Raw genomic sequence first — 21,427 nt, forward strand, 5'->3', positions numbered from 1 at the left:
TTAATTCCTCTCATTGCTTAGTTAAAATTCTAGAATTCTAGAATTCTAGTTAATATTTAACAGCATACAATTTTTCATACATCTATATATGAAATTTGCACAATTGTTTGACCAAACACATGACTGAAATAAATATTAACTTAAAATACGCATTAATAAATTCTTTACTTTTTAAGATCTATTTATAAAATATTATTGGGATTAAAATAGCAATCTAGTTCGTTTAATTTAAGCTAAATCTATCATTGTTGCCAATACCAATGAATGGGACGATTCAATGTTAGTAATAATAATAATCTCAAATCTGTATTATTGAAATGTTTCCATGAATTAGCAATATCATCCATATATATTTTTTAATCTTATATAAGTCTTTGTTAAAATATATTATTACATGACAAAAGTATTTAATGTTTTTGTTGAAATTTCATTGTCTTTGAAATTTAATAATTTATGGACTGCAATTGTTCGATACAGTGAAAGTCGTAACACTATAAAGCGTCGTCACTTTAGTCAGATCGTGTTTATTTTCACACGCTACACACAGTTACAAATTTTTACCTCTATAATCTCAGTTTTTATAATATACTACGTAAGTTCAGTTAGAAATAGCATTGTCGTTATCCTTTTATGAACTCGATCATTATGATTCGTCTCGACTATATAGCATATTCGAAGATTCTTCTTCTCATTACACTTTATTGTCAATGAAATAAATAATTAAAGTATTCAAAATTTAACCCAACCGCGGTAGCAAAATACACACATTGCCTCATTGTGTATGGGGTACATTTGTTTGAATAAAAATGTAATATTAACGATATTGAAATAGATAATTTCATTTACCATTCAGTAGTCTAAAGTCTAAAGTTGAAGCCACAAATCAATCAATCTCTACGGACAACTAGAAATATTTCTATGTTAATTGGAAAACTATGTTACTTGGATTTTTAAGCGACTTAAAGATTAAAAGATGGCATAAATTTTATCGCTTATAAGTTACAATTTCGAAATTCGACAATTGAAATCGTTGCTTACAGTGGCTTGGAATTTTATGGAAACATGCGCTTGTAAATTTACAATGGGAAAATGTCAATCATTCCGTATTCTGTCTCAATTTTAAAACTATAAATGTCCAGTAATAGATTCACAAGTGTCTCTCGCAGTGTATATTTAAGGTGCGGAATCTGCGTCGTCACGGAGGTACGATTACTAAGCTTTTTTCGACGTTTAGTCAACCAGTTTAGTTTGTTCCCCAGGCCGCAGTACCAGATTGACAAACGCAGCCTGACAGCGGATCATGGCTCGACATCGGGATCGGGACACCCATCCCAACGGGTCATGGTGCGCACCTGCAACGGCCTTGAGCTACGGGACTCCTCTCTCTACGCCGAGGCCTCGGCTTCTGATCTCCTCGAGTCCTCGGTACTCTTCCCCAGTCTCAACTCAAGGGACGAGCTGAATCCCAGGTTCATGTAATTACCGCAAATTATCTACTTCTCTTCGTTCTACAATTTTTTGTCATTAAAAGATGTGTTGGACCTGTGGTGAATGCCACAACAGGCAATATGAATGTTCTAATTTATTAAATAGCACTTGCGCTTATTTTTTTTTTTTTTTTTTTTAAAGCTAATGTACTGGCAAAGACTCGTGTATAATTTTCCGATACCTTCGCTGTCTCTGCACCTTATCGTGTCCCTTAAGCTGATTCATTATCTTATCATATAAAATTTTATTGCTATTTCTTACACCTTGAATACATACGAATTCGATTTATACACATATATAATAAGCAACGTTTGAGCATGTTTTACAAATAAAAAAACGACAATATGTCGTCACTGTAAAAGTAATTTTGCACAAACAGTTGAGCACTCGTGAATTACTGAAACCAAATTCATTGGAGCTTAATTAAAACGCTATTGATACAATATAATTGGCATGCATGCATAATTTATATTTCACTTTTATTTTGCAATAGATAAATATATCATAAATAATTGAAGTGGTTCTCGTTAGAAAATCTGTTAAAAGTTTGTCTTCGATATAGATAAAATTTAATGAACAATCATCCCATGTAGACAAATGAGTTTTTATCAATAACAATGTTCGGACATTGTTAATTGTGAAACTTTCGACGCAATTAATTCGGACATTGAAATTCAAGACACCAAATATTTATAGAACTGTAATGAAATTCATATTATTATTAGTGCGTTATATAACATTATATAAGCTCTCGGTAAACTGTCTTCGTTACTACGTAATTAAATTTAACTTAAAAAGTTGTCACTTCCAAATGTCAGTTAAATTTCAGTAGATTATTTTATTTTAACATTTATGTATTCAATGCTTTTCTTCACAGCAAATTTTTTCAAACGTAACAATATAAGATTATAAAAATATTTATAATGACTTAATGTAATTATTTGACAATTAGGACTAAAGTCTCGACATAAAACGAAAATATTTTAAATTATTTGAAAAGGCAAAAGTACAAAATCTATTCCGCACATTAATAATATTAGTAAATATTTCTATGAAACATATCATTTTTGTTGAAATGAAATTAAAGCTCAATACTATTCAAGCATATAATCCTTTAAAAATAAACACACATAGCATTATTTATGGGTTCATAACACTGAATAATAATGTACGTTGAAGAAATTACAGTTTCACGAAAATAAACCACAATCTCGGGTAGATCAACGTGCTATTGCTCTTTGTTCAACATGTTACGGCATCCTTACAGTATTGATTAACTCGTAACATTTCATTATTATACTTTTGTCTTTGAATGATATTTTTCATACGTATTGTTCGAGTTTCTCTTTTTAAAAACATTTCAACATACCAACTGATTAGACTACACTGTAAAACTTATAATTTTTCTATTAATATATTGTTCATTCAACCTATTCAAACATTATTTATTATTAATATCATTTTTGGCTTTGTTTTTTAAGCGCTACCATCGATCGTAAAGCTAATTTTCACATACAAACTCATACGTGGATGTAATTATTATTTAATAAATATATTTTTAATTTCAATACATTCATTATTCGAGCGAGCGCCACCCCCCCCCCACGCGCGCACATTTACACGGACACGAAAGACGCTCATATCTATGTATAGTATGATTGATTTTTTTATTTTACCTTTATATTTTCTTTTACATTATTGACAATAATAATGTCATTACAAAATTTCATATTAGACTGTCTACATATGAAGCTATCCAACCGTCATAATAAATCTATGAGAAGTCTAAAAACGAATCAACTTCAATAATTTACTTAGAAACTCATACTATAGGCGAAAAATGACAATTAATAAAATCAATTGTACAATAATTCTATTAATCCTCTTATGGAAATGAAAATTTCGGGTAGACCGTTAATACATTTGGCTACATGTACGAAACGCATTAGTAGCTCCCGAACACACAATTAACCAGTTATTTAGCTAACTAAAACAAATCACTTAATATACATAATTAAAACATAATTATTAATCCTTTAATGTAAAATTAAAGAATTGAAATTCATAACTTGTGATGGATAAAATAAAAGAAATAAACGATAGATAAAGATAAAGGTGGCCCATCCGCTGTCAAGCAAACTAGTCCGACATGCCATTATAATTGAAAACAAATTAAATTTCAATTAGAGACAAAAGGTCGCAAATAACACTCGTCTCTCGAATGAAAAGCTCGTCGTCTTTTATCGCACGTAAACAGCGAAAGTTTTAATCTCGCGCTCTAAACTTACACCGCCAACATGAATCAAACAATAATCAAACAAGAATCCATACATTATAACGCGCTCGTAAAACGAAGCAAAGCACGCCGAGCGCCCTAAAACCTTAAAACCCAATGCGCGTTTAAAGTCTGTTGGACAACGATAGTGCAGGGACCACCTCGGGACGCTCGTTTCCCCCGCGGGCGAACTAAACAATTCAAAGGTTTGGGAGTCGCGGGACTGAAATAAGTTCGATAGTCGCGTTTCGATAAAATCGGTAGGGAGTAAAGCCGTGTCACGATCCTGCTGCTTTTGCAGAGAGCTCGAGGCCGTGAACCTGGGGAGCCAGTGCCGGATCCACGGCTCACCGGCGGCAACCGGGCCCAGAGCCTTACCCACCGAGGAGAGCGTCGAGGCCCTCTGCCACAGCCTCAACCATTGGCACCACTGTCCCGAGCTCTACAAGGCCATCGAGGGCATACGCTACATCGCCGACCATACCAAGCGCGAGGAGGACTCCACTAGGGTACGCAGCACTGACTCGACCACCATCACCATCACCATCATCACCACCACCACCACCACCCCTCTCCCACTAAACTCCATTCTACTTCCGTCTACTCATCCCCGTAGTCGCTCATTTCCATTCCTTTTTTCACGAACGTAGCATTTTAATTTGCAATTGCCCAATGGGCGGTTCCGTTAGATTGCAAGTAAATGATTAGCATAATTAAACGAAATTTAAAATAAATTTGCATTAAGCCCTTTGTAGAACAATGCTTGCTGGGGATAAAAAAAAAAAAAAAAAAAAAAAAAAAAAAAAAGAGAGAGAATAGAAGAAGAAAAAACATACACGTTTAGGAATAAAAACAATCTGAGGCTGCTTATATAATAGAGTTTTCATGAATAATAAAATCGATTTATCCGGGATAATTAATCTCATCCCTTCGTCACGCGCTTAATTAATGATTTTGCATGAAAATGGATCTTTGGAAATATTTTAAAAACTTCGAGAAAGTGAAAGAATTACTTTGTTAAATAATCGTTCCTTTACAATCTTCAGGAATTGAATTGTATTGAATTGAATTGAATTGTATTGAATTGAATTGAATTGAATTGAATTGAATTGAATTTATGATAAAATCAAATCGCCGCGACTCATGATCAAAATAATAATAATAAATAATAATAAATAATAATAATACTAGGCAAGTGATTTTATTATTTTGTTAATTACTTTTTTCAAGAATAACTACTTTTATCACGATTAAGCATAGCATTAACATTTTTCGTCGCTTAAATCGTAATAACCATTAGTACTAAGAAAGAAAAAAATTATGGAATTATGGGTTGATAATATGGGTGTTAAATATTAATGAATATACGATAATGTCGAAGAGAAAATTTAGATAAAATTTTTATACTCTTGTGAAATTTACCAAATTTTACAGAACTAACCGTATTTGTTGTTGTTGCTTTTTTTTTTTTTTTTTTTTTTTATTTTTTTTTTTTTTTTTTTTTTTTTTTTTTCTTTTAATGATAATCAGGCACACATACAAACACAATAATATTTATAAACAGTCCAACTTTCACAACAGGCACGGATGATAAATTGGTCAATGTTAAACCCAGCGTCCGTAGGAATCAATTTCGTGAATCACAACTTGAATTATATATTCTCTGTAAAATAATTTAAATAAATTATCCATCCGGGAAGGTCATCTGGTCGGTTATGAAAGTTAATTAGAAATAGGAAGGCCGCGTTGTTTAAGTGATTTTAGGTCGGCAGCTGGATAAATAAATAATATCCGGGTTAGAGCGCATAAGTTTGGCTGAAAAAAGATGCGATAGTCCTGAAAGAGGTAGTTAATGATCCTAATGGGAGTGCAAAAGATACGATGATCATCCAGATAGTAAAAATAACGAGGGTTTTAAGCGCAATTGGAGCGGGGGGAGGGAGATAGAGAGTAACGCGGACCAGTGTATGTAATATTGTGTGTCGTCGCTCGCGCAGGTTAAGGAGGACTGGAAGTTCGTGGCGATGGTGCTGGATAGGCTCTTCCTCTGGATCTTCACGCTGGCGGTGGTGGTGGGTACGGCGGGCATAATCCTCCAGGCGCCGACGCTCTACGACGACCGGCTCCCGATCGACGTCCGACTCTCGGAGATCGCCTCGACCACCGCTAAACCCCACATCGTCACGACCCTCTGAGGGGACTACCTGGCATTTGTCCTTGACTCCTCCGACCATTAGGGCCGCGAAAGGGTGAGCGAGATGGCCGAATGAGGAGCCGTTCGAGAGCACTTGACGGAAACCCGATTTCGAATTGGAATGTCCTAAATGGGACGGACGATGGCGCTTCCTCGGGAGTAACCAATACTAAGCGGAGCTTGGCTTTCCTTCTCCTTTTTTTTTTTTTTTTTTACTTCTTCTTCTTCTTATATTTTGCCGTGAAGGTGATTGATCGCGAGAGAACTCCGCGGAATTAATCTTCGTTATCTGTGTACCTTATCTCAGGCTCATAATATAGAGAGGGTAATATAGAGAGGCATATTCAAGAAAACGGAATCCCCTTTAATGCTAATGAAATATCTAAAACTTTACACAATTCCTTGCAATTTATCATTTCTCTCGGCACTTGTAGCCTTTTCATGCAAGCCGTTATAATTTAAAATACAGCTACGTACTGCATTATTATAATAGCGGCTAATTATCGAAACACAAAAGACGCGCTCGTCTGTTATTTTCACAAGCGTTTGCTTGTGATAATTCTCCAGTGAGGGCCGTATCTCATGTAAAAACGAGAGACTTTAATAATTTTGAAATATAAGAATAGCGACTATCGTTCGGGCTCTTAATTTCTAATAAATTCATGTTTTTAAATATTTTCCTATAATCGTGTCGTGATATTTCAGTTCAGAATTTCAATATAATATCCAAGCTATAGTTAGATTCACAATCTTTTATCGTCACATTTCTCAAGTACCGGTAAAATTCTTAAATTAACTATTAAACATTTAAAGTATATTCTGAAAATCGTACATCTGAATTATGAACGTTGTTTTTTTTTTTTTTTTTTTTTGAGAATTTCATACTTGCATAAGACTTATAAGATTATTTGTTTGTAAAAAGAGAAGAAAAAGAAAAAGAAAAAAATAGAGATATGATCTCTTTCTTATGTAGTGCGACCTTTTCGAAACCACGTCATATAGAAGGATGCCAATGAAATTTTTATTTTCACGTTAATTGGAATTTTATAAAAAAAAGATTCAGCTTAAAAATGGGAGAATCAAGGAATTCATTAGTTTTACGAGCTTATTTTGACAAACGAATTACTATTGCAAGCCTTGAGATTGCCAAAACAAAACAAAAAACAAACGAATGAACGAAACAAAAAAATACAAAGATATATAAATATAAAGATAAAGATAAACGCATATGAATGCTGAACTTATTGCTGCGTTAATTAATCTTTAATGCGACGTGTATAACTCTAATTTCTTTCTAAGCGACAGTTATATCGAGCACAATAAATGTGTCAAAATCGTAAAACAAAAGCTCGCAAAACAATATATACGACACGTATCAATAAGCTAAGTGGCGTTGAATTGGAAACAGATTTTATATGTTGGATCATAGGACGATCGTCATAAGGAAGATCGTTTGCGAAACTCCCGCGAGACTTAGTATTTCAAAAGATAAAGAGACTTGAAATGCGACAGTCGTTCACACGTTTTACAATCACGATGCTCTCGGTCGTTCGCTCTCAGGTTCTTGCGATTTACTTTGCTTCTAAAATGAAAAGGGCATACAAAAAAGTCCAATTTTCAATGACACTGCATTTCTCTCGCAAAATGCTGCTCTATGTATTTTTTTTTTTTTTTTTTTTTTTTTTTTTCCCCCCTTTTTCCTGCCACCATTTTCACTTGTTCTATTTACTTCGGGCAGCACTAAGGCTATTTTAATTGAACGCGATAAATATTTTGATTTCCACGATGCATTTGACGAGTGTAAATCGCATTTTAAGCTCAATTCCCAGCGAAACTCGAAGCTTCTATATAAGTCATGCATTTCGAAAATTCTTCCTGTAAAATTAATTCTTCGTTCGCCCTCTTATTATTCGCCCTGTATTATTCAACGACATTTAATTTAAAAGAATTGCCAATATCCGCTTTAAGCATAGTTCAGAAGTACAATTCGATAATATTCGATAGTTCAATTGGAAAATTTTACAAGCACAAGTTCGCTTTGATCTCCAGCCCTTCGTCTTAAAGCGTCGATATATTTTTATCATATTTTTCTAAATGAACCTCCTACGATTCGCTATATCCCTTAACTTTATGCTAGTCTGTAAAAATCTGAAAGTATACAGATATAGTCAGTCACTCATGGAGGACTTGTACATCTTCTTAACCCACATTCAATCAAGGGACCGCGAGAAAGTATGAAAGGAACGGCGCTAAGGAGGAAAAAAGGTACAAGAAGACGACGAATTTTACTACCGCTTAAGAAAATATCACGCGTGCGTACTAAAACACGATTATAAAAAGAAAAGAAATTTTTCTCAAGATCCATACGGAGATTCGACGGTCTCGACTTGCATAAATACGCGAATCGACCAAGTTGTGCACATTATATACATTTGCAAAACGGTGATTGGAAGATGAATGTCATTACCATTCGTTTATGTATTTTTAACGATATTCAATAAACCTCGGTAATTTGCATTTTAAATCATTTTCTTATCAACTGTTATTCAATTATAATTATAACATTTATAAAAGTTTATAAATACCATAACGAGATTATGCAACAATATTTCGTTTAAACTACGTCCTAGCACAATAATAGCCTAAATGTAATAATTATGACATTTTTACGTGTACAATGTAATTTGTATAAAATTGCAGATTTAAGAGTGAATATGTTTAGCGATCGACGTAAAAAGGAACGCGAGAGAATCAAGATAAGAATCTTGAAGATGAAGAAAAGAAATTTTAAAGAAATTAATGACACTTACAACATCGAGCCTGCGTGAAAGGGGCCACATTATTTTAAGTAAGAAAATTAAATAGTAATAAAATGAAAAAAAAGAAGTGCGAGGAAAGAAAGTGACGGGGAAACAATGTGAAAATTGAAAACGAAGAGGTACAATGCGCTACGAAGGAATGCTAATTCCTTACCTTCTCTATTAATGTGCGATCCAAATTCTAAATAAATTATCATCGACGTCTAAAGCTATATTGTGCGCGTGCGTGCGCGCGCGCGTGTGTGTGTGCGTGTGCGTGTGCGTGTGCGTGTGCGTGTGCGTGTGGGCGCGCGTGCGTGTGGGCGCGCGCGCGCGAGGATCAGATCGAGGGGTCCACTCAAAAATATCTATGGAAAAGTAAAAAAAAACTTGCCACCTACTTGATTCTTTATTGTTCGTATATGTTTGTAAGAAGATGATGAGATAAGCATATGATGAGTATGTATAGAGAAAGTAAATTAAACATCTGTTCTGTATTTGTGATTTTTTCTTGTCAATGCTTAGACATGACCAAGTCACGGGATCGACACAATAACAAATTATTTCAAATTGCAAACATCATTAGATCAAGTATTTGCTGGAGTATTCGAATTCTCCACAGAAATGTTCACCATCGAGACATAATTTCCCTTGTCCACAATAAATAGCTTAACATAGAAATCGTTCATATTTCATTTCAACGGTAGAAATTATGTAAATGATTAAATTACAATATCATATTATTTTTCACATTATTTGATAGTTGATATTCGCCTCCGACATAAAATAATCAAATATTATTTTGAATAATGACTGATATTTTAATTCTAGTTTTTAAATACATTTAAATAGTTCGTAGTGTACATCCGTTCAAATCATGTGCACATGTATTGCTTACTAATGTACACAAATATCATTATTCATTTAATAAAAGAAACGATACGTACACACACATACGGCGTATCGGGTGAACATCGGACAGATTATCGCATATAGAATGATTGTTACATTGTTGTTTAATACCAAAACATACAGAAAACAATGACATGTACATGCTTAAATTGTACGTGTAAACACTTTATGGTCTTCCTTATAAAATGGATTTCCCATTACGTTGAAATATTTTAAAGACAAAATTATTTTATCGATTATGCTATTCTTACCAAAATGAATCGAAATGAATATATAATAAATTATATAATAAAAGAGTCAAAACTCATTTTAATTTTGTAATCATACAATTTTTTAGAACAAGTAAAATCTCTTTATTGCACGTTTGTGCTAAATATATATATATGGCTATTTGTTTGCAAAATGAAATAATGTAAATGGCTATTTTCTGTTAGAAAATAAATTTAGTGAATGAATCAGTATTATTAATAAATTATTAATTTTTATAAATAAATTTAAATCTCGAAACACGTCTGATTTATAAGTGCCATACGATTCATTATAAAATATATATATATATATATATATATATATATATATCTACCATTACAAGTATTTTAAAGATTTTGTTATAGATATATCTTGATTGTGCGTGTTTTTTTTTTTTTTTTGTTTTTTTTTTTTTTAAAAGTCGCGCTCAATTTATTGAGAACTCTTGAAATGAAAGATTGATGAAATCTTCATTTCAGATTTGCCAAAAATTAATTAAAAAAATTATGTTCGTTTTATATGTCAAAGGGCCTAATATTAAGACAAACAATTAATGAAACAATACTTTGATAATCCTGAATCGATCTTCGAATACTCAATAATTATGATAATTATTTATGACCTCGTTACTTTTTAATAATTAATGTATATACATATAAGTAATTTATATACGTAATAATATGTGTATGTTATATATATATATATATATATATATATATATATATATAGGTAATTCATTGTGTTTAATGATTATGTGAAGAAATTAACTTTCAATCAATATATAATAATAAAAAGTTGATGTTGATTTTACAGTTTTACCGATAACATGATAAAGTAGGCTTCGATATTAATTTAAAAATTATTATATAAATATGAGCACGTGTACTAATAACCAGACATTTTATGTAAGCAGAATTTATTAAGTGTCAAAGTAAAATACATGATTTAATGTTTAGTCGAATATTATTAAAACACTTTGAAATGAGTTTTCTCGGTGTAAATGAATATTCTTTATCGCATCTAATGACGATCATACATTGACTGATATTTTTACTTGATAATAATTGAAAAATCCAAATACCAAAAGGTTAAAATGATTTCGTCACTTTTAAGTAAAATACCTAAAAGTTTCCAAGAAAACTAATCAAACTTAAGCGTTTACAATCAGTAAAATTGAAAATCGACAGCAACAATAATTAAATGACATAAATCTTTATCTAATTTAATATATTCTTTAAATATCTCAACAATAACTGTTATATAATGGTTTTTTGTTGCGCTTGTTGAGTTCATTCTATTCTCATTTTATCGCATTAAAAAAAAAAAAAATTCTAATCGAAATAAACAAGAATCTATATAGAAATAAACGTTAAAATCTGTGAGAACGCGAAAGAATGCAAATTAATTACTATACATAAAAATGACTTTAAAATAAGATTTACTTTAAGAGGAGCAACAAAAAAGAATTATTCTATGTTAACTTGCATAAATAAAATATAAGCGCAGTGATAGCTAACTAAATTAATTATATATTAAATATAAATAATATGTAAATGATATATTGATAAAGTTATATACAATATGTATGTACACCATGAATATACACCAAGAAATGTGAGTGAATTAAGTAAATGTAGTGATTAATTAACGAAAGTTCGATTTACGTATAACGGAAGAAAAAATATCAGCTGGCAATTTTCTCCATTCTTATTTTCTTTGTTGTTGGTGACTAAAAACGGAAAAAATAAAATAATACTAACAATGTTCAATCAGTGAAATTACGAAATTATGAAGTCGCATGAAACTGAATCTTTATTTGTTTATTTGAAAATAAAAACATATTATGTGTTTTATTTAAAATAACATATTAATGAGTGGGAAACATTTTTTGTTTTAGTTATAATAATATTAGATTTAAATTTTCACTTTAAAACAATATAATCTGAAAAAAAAAAAAAAAAAAACGGAATTAACATTGTTATATTATTTTAATTCAATTGTATAATATAATAATAGTTATACTACTTAATACTAAATACTAAATTTTTAAAATGATATACTATTTTTGACTTACAATATCCTTAAGCGTTTATTTCAAAATCTGAATTTGTATATTTTAGGTGATAGGAGAAATCCTTGACTTGACGGGCAACTTTAAAATTTTTGAAAAATTCTAACATATATGAATTGTGGGAAAAGCCTTACTTCGCGTGTAAATTCCCTAAAACATACCGAGCTTATAAAAACGCCCTGCCATAAAACAAAATACAAATTCTCTCGAAGAACAAACATAAAACTAATAAAAACAAGCAAATTCTATCGGATTAGTATTCTTTTCGTTTTTTTTTTTTTTTTTTTTTTTTTTTTTTTTAAAATACACACATCTTCTATAAGATTTTAGTTGCATGGAACCAAGAGCAAGAAAATGAAAATGTGTTACAAAGTAATAGCTTGTATAAGTTTCAGAAAAGTGACAGGATAAATAACAGGATTAGGAGAAAAACGAAATGTTAACATTCGCAAGCAAAAAATTCCAAATATTTTTTTATAAAACTATCGGATTACCTGTAAGAGAAATATCACGAGAGGCGATCTATAATTTATTAAATTCTATTAAACTAATTTTCTTATATTATATTGGGAATATTTATTGTTAAATTTGATGATTTTTAATAATACAATTTATTAAAAAGACAAAATTTATCCAAATACCGTATATTAAAAATATAACGCCTCTATAAGATTTTAAGGAAAATATGTTCTATTATGAATTATTTTTAAAAGGAATAAAATATTTTCATAAATTTTTTTATATCTTCGAAATACTTTTGCGCCAACGATCACTTAAATTCAGAAATTTCTGTTCCTCAAAGTTTACCTTTACTACAAAGCACGGCAAAGTAAACCATAAAAAAAAAAATTAGAACGAAAATGATGTTATAGAAACAGTTGAAGTATAAAAGATAAAAATGTATATAAATAAAAAAAATATAAACAAAATATAAACAATACGATATTCCTAGAACGACATTTTACTATAAGTCGTGATGTTTATAGAAAGGCCTTTTGTTTCGTAAGTTATAATAAAATTTAAAAATACAACATAAACAGCTGAAGTACGTCATAAAAATAACAAAGGATAAATTTTAATAAAAATATGCGGGTATAAATATGGTGCAAATGTTATTATAAAAGTAGCGTAAGATATTAATTAGATGAAGAAAAAAGTGAAGGATACATGATTGAAATGTCTATTATGCGTATCTTTTTATTTGTTGAATACTGTTTAATGCTTACATTAATTATAAAACATATACAATTAATAGAAAAATGTAAGATATAATAATGATTCGATTATATTATAAATGAATCGCTGATATTTACGTTTTTTCTCTGTTGACAGTTGATTTATGTAAATTATGCTTATATATCATTTTAATGAGCAATGAGTTATTATTTTGAATGAATATAATATATTTTTATGTCTCGGAATGTAAATTTTTCTTGAATAAAATGACAATTATTACTTTTAATCGAACAATCGCTCAAATTCATCAACAATAAAATTTATCATTTTTATTTTTATTACAAATTTTAATTTATGACTGAGCTCAAATGGAAACTTTGTACTTGGCTAATATTAAACAATTCAACAGCCATTGTCGTAATTATTCGTAAAAATATAAATTCTTATAAAATTGACACTTTATAATACTAATATCGAACACTTGATATTTGTAAATAAAATTATTATAAATATTACTTTGCACATGTTGTATAATAAATGTTGCTCTTACTTAATAAATTATAGGAATAGTACAAATAAATATATTCTAATGCACTTTTATTGCAATATTATTTACAGAAAATATATACCAAATCTTTAAACTATTATTGTTTTAATATAAATGTTAATAATGTAATTTCGTCGGAAGCTTAAAATTGGTTAAGTTAAAAAATATAAACTCGATTAAAAAGAATTAAATATATAATTATTCACCTGTTAATTCTTGATTATTAACTAATGGATGTAAAAATGAGACGTGTTTGAAGATGCGCGATATAGAATATATGTGTCCTAACATATCCAAGTTAAATAATTAATGTCAAGCAAAAAATACAGTGGAATGAATAACATTTCACTGTGCGAAGTTTTACATACAACGACTTTAATATGCCCACATCAAATAATATTCAAAATTTTAAGGAATTATTCATTTTTTTTTTTTATTGTTTCAATGAAAATTACTATTATAAATATTGATTGCATTATTGTTAAATTAAAGCAATTATATTTTCTCTATGCTATGTTACACGTAGGATTAAAAAAAAAAAATCTTTTTTTATGCAAAAGTTTATCGTTGGCTGTAAATTTTTAGTATAAAAAAAGAAAAAGGTTATCATCATATCTGTACATATGCATATTTAGTGAAAATGGGCTGTTATGTACAATATGGGATAACATCATTTTCATTGCCAAGATATTTTGCTAAAAGTAATAGACTTTGTTATACCGTTTCAAATAATTTTTTTACATTTCATGTTTTTATACAAATATGAAATATAAAAGCTATTTATTAGTTTGTTTTTTTTTTCTTACGAAACTTTTATTATCTAAGTAATCGATTAAGTATTTAATTAAAAATAAACGTTTAGATATTAATTCGTTCATAGAAGTTGCAAATAACAATACATGTTAAACGTTTATAAAAAAAGTGGGCAAAACGTTAAAACATGTTGCGTCTTATATCATTTTTAGAAAATCTTAATTACAACGAAAATGAAAAATACTAGCAAAAATTAAAAAGTAAGAAAAAAAAAAGGAATAGAATAATCTAAAAAGACGTTATACTTATGGAAAATAAGCTATTGAATTATTTCAGTTAAGATTTATATAATTAGTTAATTACATTATAAGTACCGATGAAAGTATTTTACGGAAAGTACGTTATTAACAATTTTTTATATACTTTGAATTATCAAAAATATTATTAATAAATGAAGTACATACCTGAATAAAATTAAAAAAGGAATATCTAAGAATTTAATTCATAATCTGCTATTCTCCATCTGAGTCAGTAATAATTGATCGTCTTACTTGTTAGATGCTTTGGAAAATTTTGCTATCGGAAGAAATATTAATAAACTCAGAAATATTTATATTTAAAATCATATCTAAGAACTAAATCAGTTATCTAATAAAATATCATCGTTCAAAATGCTTGCATACTAACAAATATTGAAATTTATAGAAAATTATTATTAACTTAAGCATATTTAAAAAATTCATTTACCTAGAGAATAAAGATGTTCCATAATCTATTAAAATAATATATTATTAATAATAATTTCAAACAATCTTCAATTATTTATAATATAAGACATTTCAATTTTATCATTTGTAGGATATGAAATAAAATTATACTGATACATTGAAATATCGAATAATTTACATTGAAAAAATTTTAACATTTATTCTAAATTTTAATATTATAGCATAGTATAAGAGCATTATACTATAGTGGAAATATCTATGCATAAAATGTTATGCAAAAATATTAATAAAAAAATTAATATTATAAAATATATGTATCACTTATTTATTATAACATAAATGTATAAAAAAGAAAATTTTACATTTGTAATTTCATGTACATACATAACGCAAATATTGAAAGGCACACACGAGGCTAAAATGCAATGTTTCCATTATCACGATTTTTATTGTATAAATATTATTATTGTATCATTTAATAACTGGATATTAACTATTTGAACATCAAGTTTAAGAATTTGCTACAATTGACTATAATTCTCATATTCGAGCGTTTCTGTATTCGAATAAATTATTCAATCTATACTAGAATACCACTGGTTCTACACTTATGCTTCTTACATACTTCTATCTGAATAAGCCAATAGTTTCTTTCCATAAGGAAATAATTTATCATAAGAAAGATAATTTTTAAATTGGTTAATAGTGCGCGAACATTTTAATAGAACAATCGTATCCCTCGGAAAAACAATACACATATATATATGTGTGTGCGTGCGTGCGTGCGTGCGTGCGTGCGTGTGTGTGTGTGTGTGTGTGTGTGTGTGTATTATTAATTACTTAAACACTATGTATGATATAAATATACGATTATTAATGAAATATATATTAACATTTAGCAGTAATTTTATTAACTGCCATAGCTATATGTTATATATATATATATATAATTGTCTCAAAAATTTATTGCTAAATCGAAAAGATAAAGCTACAGGCAAATGATAGCATTATTGATGTAACAATTTACATAGCAAAAGAACAAATGAGTGAACACTAAATATTAAAAGATTATTTTGTTTTTATATGAATATCAACATTCGCTGTAAAAAAAATGTCAACAAAAGAAGAAATGTACTCAATAATACAAATTATACGTGTAATTTGTCTATGAAAAAAAAAAATAATATATATATATATATATATATGAAGTATAATTTAAGAAAAGCACAGTGAAATAAATATTTTAATGTTCAATAATATTAAGAAAAGGTCACACAGATATATAATATGAGATGTCTAATAAAACTTTCATTTTTAAATACTCGCTCCGATACAGCAAATAATAGAATATTAAAAATCACTAATAATATAAGCACGAAGATTAAATGATAAAGGGAAAAAAATATACATAAATATATTGTATAATGGCTCGAGTGGTTATATTATAAAATTAATAAAATAAGAGATAATGTTCATAAGAACACCTTGGCGATTAGTGCACATGTGCACAAGAACAATTGCTCATACTTTTCCTTCGTTCCTTCGATTTAAGAGACTAATAGCTTTTTACTATCTATTCAGTTTTTCGCAAATCTGGTAATCAAATGCCACATTCGCTGTATTTTATGCGACGCATGCTGTTATATTATATGTAAGCGCGAGTTGCGTGATCAACGAGTGAATAGTTTCATATTTATTGTATTTATACGCGAAATATCGTCGAGGTGTCCTTAATTTAAAACGAAAAAAAAAAAGAAAAAAAAAGGAAAAAAAAAAGAAAATAATAATAATAAGGTAACGAAAAGGCGAAACTTTCTACGTAACAGGTGTATATCTATAAATTTATGAATAAACTTGATTTTTGTAAAAATAATACTTGTATTTATTATTAGCACCTTATTATTAGAAATTAATTATTATATTAACAAATATACATTAAGTAAAAACTGTTGAAAAGATTTATATAGAATAAATTTATATAGAAATAATAAGATAGAATTTTCATAACTTTCATCAGTGCTGGGAATAAATTACTTTCCGTATTCTAGGCATTATTGGAAAGTAATTTAGGTGATGAGAAACATCGATATCATTCATCTGAAATTTAATTCACAGTAACGTGAGTATATATACATTTTTTATCATTTGTTCCGAATCCTATTAAGTATATTTTTACGAGTAATAAAACAGTTATGAAAATCATATTCAATATTAATCACAATACCAGTATACGTATTAGTCCAATTAATTATCTGCTTTATTTGACAAATTACAATAAAAGATCTTCGTTCGGACCGCAACTAAAATCTCTCAAACCTTAAATGATGTGTCTTTATATAACCAAGAAGTGCGTATAAATTCCGTAATTATACTCATTAACGCCATTCCATCCAAATCTTAAGTAATGAATTCTCCTTTACATTCCACAATTATACAACTCGCTAAAATTCCTTTGATATACTCTGTCTTATATTTTTCATACGAATAAACACATATGTTTTATGAATGTCATGTAAATGTGAATATAACATTTTCAGAAATGAAAAAAAAAAATGTTTAGTATAATTTTTAGATAATTTATAGTTTTATTGAATATAAGCGATTTCCGCATTGTTTCAAACTAGTGTTCAATAAATTAAATTGTGATTCTGCGAAATGATATATGTATTGTAATTTAATTTTCGCACATTTCAACAAATTCAATATTATTATAGAATTTTATTTTAACGGAATAAAAAATATCTTTTGATTGTCGCCCTTGAATTTCAAATAACAACCTATGGAGTATCATTTTCCTTTACTTATATTTTTATGCTTAATACAAAGTAATATTTGCCTGTATATTATATTGAATATAACATTCAAATTTTTATTGAAATATTAACTATAAATAACTGTAAATTTGAAATATTAACTTAATACCAATTTTTTTACGTTCTGTTCACTACAATTTTTATTAGTAAGAAAATTAAAACAAAAAACGTAAGCGTGCACATGTATATGCTATAATAGAAGATCATAAGATTTTAGGAAAATCATGAAATTAAAATCAATTCGATTATATCTTTTGTTTTCAATTTTGAATTTGCATATCTGATTCGTTCGCCTTGATTAACCTCAATCAATTTATTAATTAAATGACATACATTGCTAAAAGAAATTTTAGAATATTACCAAATTTCTCTAATATGCTGATAGTTTCTTTTAAAATTTTATTTAATAAATTTCATTTAATTAAATTGTCAATTAAAATAACTTTAACTTTAAATAACTTTAAATAACTTATAGAAAAGAAAAAAAAATTGCTTATTATTCATTTATAGAAACTGTAAATTGACGCATAACTAAATATTTTTCATTATTAATGTCAAAAACAAATTGATCATCAAAACAAGTAACACGCTTTCAAAAAAAATGTCTAAAATAAAGAATATCTAAGTAATTATATTGTTAATACTATTATGAATAATACAATTGATAACTAAGCATATGTTATCAAAATTTAATTTACTTTTCGCTATTACAATAGTTTTTTAGTTTAAATTTAAGTATTTTAATTTTAATAATAAATGAGAAAATAATTTAATTTCAAATAATAACATTTCTATTCATTAACAGAATTCAATTCAATAACAATTAATAATTTGCTAAAAAAGAAAACGATTAACATCATATGTATACATGTAAGTTGGTAAATTACATAATATATTAATTCCATAGTTATATGGTTCGAAATTTATACATCATCGATTCATTTATTTCTGTTTGTAAAATATTAAATTACATATTAAAATCTAAATATAGTAATGTTGTTTATTTTTAAAGCAAAAGCTACTTAAATTGATCAATTATCCTTGATATAACTCTTCCATTTTCTTTTAATTAGAACTATGCACCTTATTAATAATGTACAATTATCAATTTTTTAATTTCAACAATGTTTATTAGCATTTTATTTTATATTTAGTTGTTGGCAACTATAAACATTCAGACTTATTAGCCACCAATTCTTCCATTCAAATTTAATTCGGTTAATCTGTCAATTGATCATTATCAATAAATATTTAAGTGACTGTGAAACCAATTATAAATTGCTCGGTTGTGCTCAAATTCCTCTTAATTTCCCTATCTAACCAATAGAAAACACTTTTCACATCATATCTCTTAATATTTCCCTCGCATATTTTCATGAATACTCCTACACGCGTATCCATCAAACTACCGAAAGCACTTACCACGTTCTACGAGATTCGTCTCCATCTATCTAATCGACGAAGGATTTTCCATTTCTCTTTACTCCTTCTTTTTCCTCATGTAGATATTATTTTTAAAGAGACGCAATTGTTGAGCGGATATGAAATCGTGAGCTCAAAGTAATTTCACGACAGATCAATTTTAGCACTTTTCGATGAAAATAAATGGCCGGAAAATAAAAAACAAGTATGTTTGATGCAAAAATTCTGATAATTTGCTTCGGAATAATCAATGTAAAAATTATCTTCATTTTCCATTCTACTGACCATTATATTGTCAAAATAACCTGAAACCTCAATGACCTCGATCTTGTTCATGAACAAAGAATTGCCGATACTTATACTACTACTACTACTACTAAACAAAATCTAATGTAAATTCTGAAAAGTTATTTTTAACAATAAAATTCTTCCTTACATTTAAAAGTTAAACTACGTCTAATATATCTAATAATCTAGTATTATATATCATAAATACATTAACGCAATACAATCATAATAATTACGATTACTAATTATAGTCACATTTTATTACATATTATTTCCTTATATCATTTTTTTTATTGGCATATTATAAATGTCATTATGATTTAATAAGAACCATAATAGCAAACAAGGATTTAGTCGAAAAAATCTTATCTAACTAATATAATATAAGAAATATAATGTTAATCATGAAATAAAATATTTATGTATTATTATATTGGTTAAATTTGGTTTATAAAATGAGTTAGTTTATAAATAAATATATAGAATAATATTACTATATACTTATGATATATGTAAGAAAAACTTATTGGTAATACATTTCATTTTATATAAATTATAAGCTTAATTCTTACTATTCTTCATATTTTCTCAACTTTGATTCATCGACAATTAATATCTCTCCCCCTCCCGGCACCCTCTGTATGCCTATAAAAAAATGAATTATTAAAATAGAAAAAAATAAATGACGAAAAAAAAAAGAAAAAAGAAAAAGAAAAAGGAAAAGTAATAAATAATATGAAGATGTTTTTTTTTTTTTAAATATACTCATCTGAACTGGAAAGTTCATTTATAATTAATATTATTTACTTCAAGTCATTCTTCGTTTCTCCTTTTGTTTGTCCTTAAAAAAAAACTTTTGTAAAATGTAAAAAGTAAAAAGATAATTATCAAATACATCGTAGTATTATTTCTTTATGAAAACTTTAAGTTTTCTTAATTCCATTTAAAGGCAATATATTTACGAAGAAATAATAATAATGAATGTTCTACTGAAATTAATTCAAATGGAAAGTCATCGACCAATCCTGTCTCGGCGTTTGTATTGCCTCTCACGCATTAGTGCACTACATCCGCCCTTTAGCAGTATATGTTTCGAGATATCCTAAATAATTAAAAAGATATTAATTAGTATCAAGACTCAGACCTCTTGTTTCATTCTCAATTATTAAGCTTTCAAGTCCTTGAAAAACATTCATATCTATATGTACTTCGTTCTTATAATAAACTCTAAAAGCGATTGTAAAACTTTTCTACAAAGATTAAATAAACATTAACAGAAACTTAGAGTTTATATTCGTATGAATAAAATACTAGAGCAAATGATATATTAAGAATTATCAAAAACATTAAATAACAATGAATGACTTCTAATATAATAAAATTAAACAAAACTAGTGATACAATGAAATAAATTATTATTTTTATACATAAATTATTTGTAATATAAAAATTAATTACAATTAATTATAGTTATTACAATGATTATAAATAAATTATAAGTATTAATAAGTCGATTATTAATTATAAAAACATTTCGATGAAATGATAATTAATTTAATTGCAAAAAAATTAAAATCAATATAATGTATAAAGAAAGATAATAATTTATTTTTAAGTTAAACTTTGTTTTCTATTCGGGAAAATAAATTATAAAATTGCATCAACTCTGCGCGACAAAGATGGAATATTGGTAAAATGGAAAATGACAAAATT

At 27.9% G+C, this 21,427-nt stretch overlaps 1 protein-coding gene across 1 annotated transcript in view; it reads left to right on the forward strand.

Annotated features, from left to right (window-relative positions):
- Nucleotides 1–5,958, forward strand: part of nAChRa3 (nicotinic acetylcholine receptor alpha3 subunit) — a 46,210-nt gene extending 40,252 nt beyond the window's left edge. The window contains exons 10-12 of the mRNA XM_011501519.1: nt 1,260–1,475; nt 4,065–4,272; nt 5,761–5,958. Coding sequence (XP_011499821.1) covers nt 1,260–1,475; nt 4,065–4,272; nt 5,761–5,958 — 622 coding nt within the window. The remainder of the gene's footprint in view (nt 1–1,259; nt 1,476–4,064; nt 4,273–5,760) is intronic.
- The last annotated feature ends 15,469 nt before the right edge of the window (nt 5,959–21,427 follow it).

The sequence above is a fragment of the Ceratosolen solmsi genome, unplaced genomic scaffold, assembly GCF_000503995.2.
Source record: "Ceratosolen solmsi marchali unplaced genomic scaffold, CerSol_1.0 scaffold28, whole genome shotgun sequence".
In the NCBI taxonomy this organism is placed as follows: Eukaryota; Metazoa; Arthropoda; class Insecta; order Hymenoptera; family Agaonidae; genus Ceratosolen; species Ceratosolen solmsi.